Source organism: Phoxinus phoxinus, assembly GCF_949152265.1.
Source record: "Phoxinus phoxinus genome assembly, chromosome: 13".
NCBI classification, from domain to species: domain Eukaryota; kingdom Metazoa; phylum Chordata; class Actinopteri; order Cypriniformes; family Leuciscidae; genus Phoxinus; species Phoxinus phoxinus.
Window position 1 is genome coordinate 14,642,723 of NC_136888.1, and position 5,896 is coordinate 14,648,618.

The 5,896-nt window shown below is 34.3% G+C and overlaps 1 protein-coding gene across 1 annotated transcript; it reads left to right on the top strand.

Moving 5' to 3' along the window:
• The first annotated feature begins 1,398 nt into the window (after window positions 1-1,398).
• On the top strand, window positions 1,399-5,616 carry pln2 (phospholamban 2). The gene is made up of 2 exons (XM_079632093.1): window positions 1,399-1,861; window positions 4,576-5,616. Exon 2 carries the CDS (start codon window positions 4,648-4,650, stop codon window positions 4,804-4,806), a length of 159 nt encoding a protein of 52 aa, XP_079488219.1. The 5' UTR covers window positions 1,399-1,861; window positions 4,576-4,647; the 3' UTR covers window positions 4,807-5,616.
• The last annotated feature ends 280 nt before the right edge of the window (window positions 5,617-5,896 follow it).

The window sequence follows — 5,896 nt, forward strand, 5'->3', positions numbered from 1 at the left end:
TCCTGTACGCATCCCTCGGCTGTTAGATAAGAGCAGTATTCAAATATTTATGCTTGATTTAGGTTCTCCAAAGCCTGTAAAGCTCCTCAACACAAAGGAGTCTCCGGACGGCCCTATTGTTGTTGTTTTATTCTTCAGCATCAACAATCTTAGTTTCGTATCCCCTACGGCAATTTTATAAATATATTTGCTGTTGAAATTGGTACATTAGCCCCAAAGGTTTTGCATAAAATAACTCGAGCAAACAGCATTGAAACCCAGAGTAAATGTGAACAAACATTATCATTTACATATGAGGAACTTTCTTTACATTTGCATGTTATGCACTTACACTTTTGTTACATAACATTTACATTGTTTCTTTGGGTGGTAGGATCATTTTCCCCTCTTGTTAGTATTGTTATATAATATATTCATATGAGGACCACTAAATAGGCTAAAAGGAATATATATATATATATATATATATATATATATATATATATATATATATATATAGTTTATGTAAGTTAGTGATGAAAATATTTTTTTCAGGATGTTATATCATTATGATCACACTGTATAAACTAAGCAAAGTTACTGATTATCTAAATAATTTATTGATTAAGATTTTCTAAAATTGGCTCAATTCATTACTTGATGAATAAGTAAATAAATAAATATATTAGTAAATTAATTAAAGTGCCCCTATTATGGTATTTTAAAGGTTCCTAATTTTGTTTCGAAGATCTCCTACAATTGATTTACATGCATTAAAAATCTAAATACACTTTAATATTCATTTCACATCACCCCATTTATCATTCCAAAAAACGGTTTGTTTGAAGATTCAGTCTCTCTAAGTCCCTCCTTTCTGAGAGCTACTCTGCTCTGATTGGTCAGATGACCCAGTCTGTTGTGATTATTCTACCGCCAAATGTCGGAAATGAAAAGCCCGTTACCATATCTGAATTTCAGCTCCGGAGGCTTCCTCAGTGCTTGATACACAGTGATACGAATGATGGCGTCGGTTTTACCGTATCAATTCCAGCACGAGTCTTCATCCTTTAGAAGTGCCTGCAAATGGCTTCACAGGACTGAAAACAGCGTCTTCTCAACATGTCGACAACCTGAAACCAAACTCTTCCCGTCTCAGCTGCAAGGTTTGAGGGTCAAAGTATGTTGTTCACGTGCAGCCAATGAAGACCAGGCAGGCATTATGCAAATTTGTTACAGTATTATGTAGATTTGTAACAGGAAGTGAGACTGGAATTAATGACAACTCATTTCAGCAGTTCAGAATCGATTCTTTCCTTTAGGAGACAATAACTTTATTTATGGTGCACTTTGATCTTTAAAACTGCAGACATTTGACATTCACGAACAGCTGTATTACACACTGCAGGAAATGGGGAATATTAGCATAGTAGAGGCACTTTTGGAGAAATCATTTTTTTTATATTTATGTTATTATAGACAGTGATAAAGCTTTGAGCCTTAAAATGACCTTTGTATTAGTCATATTAGTCATTCTGTTTTATTACATATACATTTTTATTTGTTTCACAGCCAAATATAAGAGTCCCGCTCAATCCCTCCTCTCTATTTACTATAAACTAGAGTTTGGAAGGTCCAGCATTGACTTCCTTCATCAGTCGTGTGTCATCACAACAAACAGTGGATGGAGCTACAAACAGGCCCGTCCTGTGATCTTGAGATCTACCGCCCTCCCGTTTGTTTTCCCCACCCCTTTCAGTTCCTCCTATAAACTTTGGAGCGTGTCCTGAGAGCCTGTGTTTCGACATCCAACATTTTCCTGCTGGTTCACACTTTTCCTTATATTTGAAAAGGACTGCTTCTTCCTTTGGCTGCCATTTAACGGGTAAGAAAAACACTTTAAATCAAGTACATCTTCCCTTGAACCATTCAATATCACAGCTAAAATAATATAAAAAAATTAGGTATAAATTTAAAATATTAAGATTCTGAAGATTTGCTAGTCATTGCATGTGGTTAACATCGGAAAATAGCGGAAGAGATGAAAAAGATCAATGCTGAAGGACATATGATCCGTCTAGCAAGAACACCGAACACATTTGCATCCTGTACTGGAATATACCACTTCCATAAAATTTGCTTGCATGCAAATCAGTAAACAGAAAACAGTCGGTCAAAGTCAAACAATAACTGTAATATACGCCCTTAAAAATAAAGGATCCTTAAGGATAGAAGAATCGTTTTGATTCTCCAAAGAATCTCTCAGTGAACAGTTTTTAATTAGTGTGAACTGAAGAACATTTTAATAATCTAAAGAATCTTTTTCCACTATAAAGAACCGTTTGTGGAAAGGTACCATTTTTATGAAAGTGTCTTTATGGAACCATCGATGCCAAAAAATAACCTTTGTTTTAAAGAGTGTAGGTTCACGGGAATACAAATGTGCGTTTTTACATGTATTTTACATGCGCAACCAGTATACTTTTGTATAGTCTTTTAAAATTTAATAAATATTTGCTTTTTATTCAACTTCAATACAGTCAGATCACAGGCGCCAGTGTTTACTTTACAGCTAAGCAGTTATAATAGTCTCTGGATCACAGGACTGGCATGCAAGCCCTCCCCTGATAAATACTGACTTTTGGTGCCTTTAAAATGAGATCAAGTTAAGTCTTCTTGACCCACTCTGCTTTTGTTGTGATATTTATATTTGAATCGTAATGGTTGTTTCTCCAAAGAACTGCACTTGAGGGCTCAATGTTGATACAGGGTCCCTGTGTTCAATCCTAATTTTCCATCTGAAATGCTTTCCCCCCCCCCCGAGGCTGGATATAGAGAGGCAGATAGAGAAAGACAACCTTGTCTTTTTAATGGTCAATTAACTTTTTTAATAGGAATGTTGTTCCTGGAAAATGATTCAGGACTGTTTTACTTGGAATATAATCAGCCCGTACATCAGTAAATGAGAAAGAGAACCCGAAAGAATCAATGGTTGACTGTAATATCATTTAAAAGAAGTGTCAACATTTAAAGTGACGCGATTGACTGTATGTGATCTTTTGGCGAAGTCCAGAGCAAGTGCATTTTGTAATCATTGAGCACATTTATCTGGAGACAGTCGATAAGAGAATAGTGTTAGCTGTTAGACAAGTGGCTGTCACTGACGGATACATGTCCTTCACAGCTTTTAACACGAGTGCCCTAAAGAGGGTATAAGAGTACAGCAGTGAATGCTCTTTAAACTTCGAGTGTTCATGCTAATCAGATCACTGCAGGCAAATATGCAAGACAAATCTGAATAAAAACAATTACATAATCTGATTGTAAGGTTACCACTGTTATTGTTATTAAAGAATCCCTTATAAATAAAGATATATTTGTGGCATCTACATGGCATTTTTAATTTATTAAAAATATATTTCATATATAATAAAAAATAGTTTTAATATATTTGTAGATCAATTACATTACCCCCTCATACATGAATTATGAATTGTTAAATTAGGAAGGAAAATAAAAAGGAAAAATAATTGCTTTATGTTTTGAAAAATAAATAAAAGGCTACAGTATGTTTATTTAATAATTATATATATATTACTTTTCTCTTGCTAAAAAATATATTTTGATATTATAGGAATACATTCCTTGATGTTTTAAATAAATAAAGTACAATTCTATACAAATAAATAAATGAAATTTATTATAATATAATTTAATAAAGATAAAAATGTAATAATAATTTTATTTGATAAATAAATTTGATTTTATCTTCCCAAAAATATGTATTTTAATCTTAAAATAGCTTAATGCTTATATAAATAAATACAGAAAGATTATTTATTTTATGCATGTTTTTATATAAAAGTATTGTTTCCCCTGTATTTCCCCAAAATTATGTATTTAAAATAGTTGCACAAAAAATAGCAGTAAATATATGATGCATCACTTTCATCAGCCATTTTGATTGTATGTGTGTGTATGTACGTGTGTCTGTGTGTGCATGCGAGTGTGTTCTGCAATGGAGATGTTTTATAGTTTCGTGCCTTCATTTGTATGTGTGTTTGTTCTGGATTGTAGCAGAATTTTTTTTTACAAAAAAAGTGTGACAAAAGTCCTATGGTCTTGGACCACTCCAATGAACACTATTTAAAAAAAAAAAAAAATCATTTCGGGACCCGAGGGGAGGAAGAGGGTAAAAAATACAAAAAGCATGAGGACAGTGATACAGAATTATGTAACATCACAACCTGAAAGGTTACAAAAAGCGTGTGAGGTGTCTTGGACCACTGCGATGAACACTCTATTAACATTATTTTTATTTTTATTTCATTTCGGGACAAAATGACCCGAGGAGAGGATGAGGGTTTAAAATACAAAAAGTATTTGGATAGTGATATAGAATTGTATAACACAACCTGAAAGGTTACAAAAAGCTTGTGATGTCCACTGTAGTGAACATCAAGCATCAGAAGATTAAATAAAGATTGAGCCTCCCATTAGGACACAGATAACACTCACAAGTCTAATCAGCTGTTATATTGTTATTTTTATAACGTGTATCATCCTCTCAAAATAGAATTTCTTTCTTTTCCCATAAAGCACCACAAGAACCCCACAGCGCCACCATCTCCATCCGTCCATCTTCCACTACTCTGCCGTCTTTACATCAGGATGGAGAGGGTGCAGCACATGACGCGCTCAGCGATTCGGAGGGCGTCCAACATCGAAGTGAACCCGCAGACCAAGCGCAACCTACAAGATCTCATCATCAACTTCTCCCTCATCCTCATCTGCCTGCTGCTCATCTACATCATCGTCTTGCTCATGTGACACCAAAAGATGACAACCGGCCAATCACGAGATGAGCTGTACAAGATCTTGGGACGATTTTAGGGAATTGAAAATGTCCTACCGATGACGATGCAACGCATGTCAATTTCCTGATGATATGAGGGCACTTGTCTTTTTTTTCTTTCCATTTATGTTTGTTGCATTCTTCCTACATCAATAAGCATATATTTGACCAATACAAAATTAGGTAAATTCAGATTCATGTTTTGTACATGAATGTAGACCTCCCATAAGGAAGCAGTTATCTGAACTGTTCAAGAAGACACAAAGAATTTACTGGCTTAAGTTGTTCCCAATGGTGGGCTACAAGAGGACAGCAACTCCTCAGTCATTTATGTAAATATCCCCATAAAAAAACAAAATTTTCGTAATCGTTGTGTTGAAATGCAACATTTATAGGTCAGTCCCAGAAAATCATATATTATTCACATGCAGAGAGCATGTTGGCACCGAGGTAAATTACACTTAAACGCTCTGTTTGTTTACACTTCCTGTGAACATGATCTGAGAGAGAGAGAGAGATAGAGAGATAGAGAGAGAGAGAGAGAGAGAGAGAGAGAGAGAGAGAGATAAAAAGGGGTATTTTAAGGATGTTTTTAAATGTGGACAACCAATAAAGAGGATGTTTGTTTTAAATGTTCTAACTGACTGAATTTTTTAAACAAAAGTTGTGAGAAATAAGCCATGTTGAAGTCACTGAAAGTACAGTGGAAAACCATAAAAAGGGATGTATAAAGTATTTAAAGTGCATTTAAACGGATAGTTCACCTACACAATAAAATGATTTAAGTCTTTATACTCTCCCTCCTTACAAACCTGTGACTTGACTAAATGACTTGAGACACACACGAACACACAAAAAAAGAGTTAAAAAAAAAACGTTTCCCAATGCACAGATAGTTAATCTGTTCCCATAACTTTAGAAGACTTGAAATACAATGCAAATATTATGAATTTTGGCCTATTTGACAGTCTGTCACCATGAACAATGCTGGTATAGAAAAAAGAAAAAGAAAATTATAAAGATAAATACGTTATTTTTTGGTAAACTATCCATTAACTCTTTTCC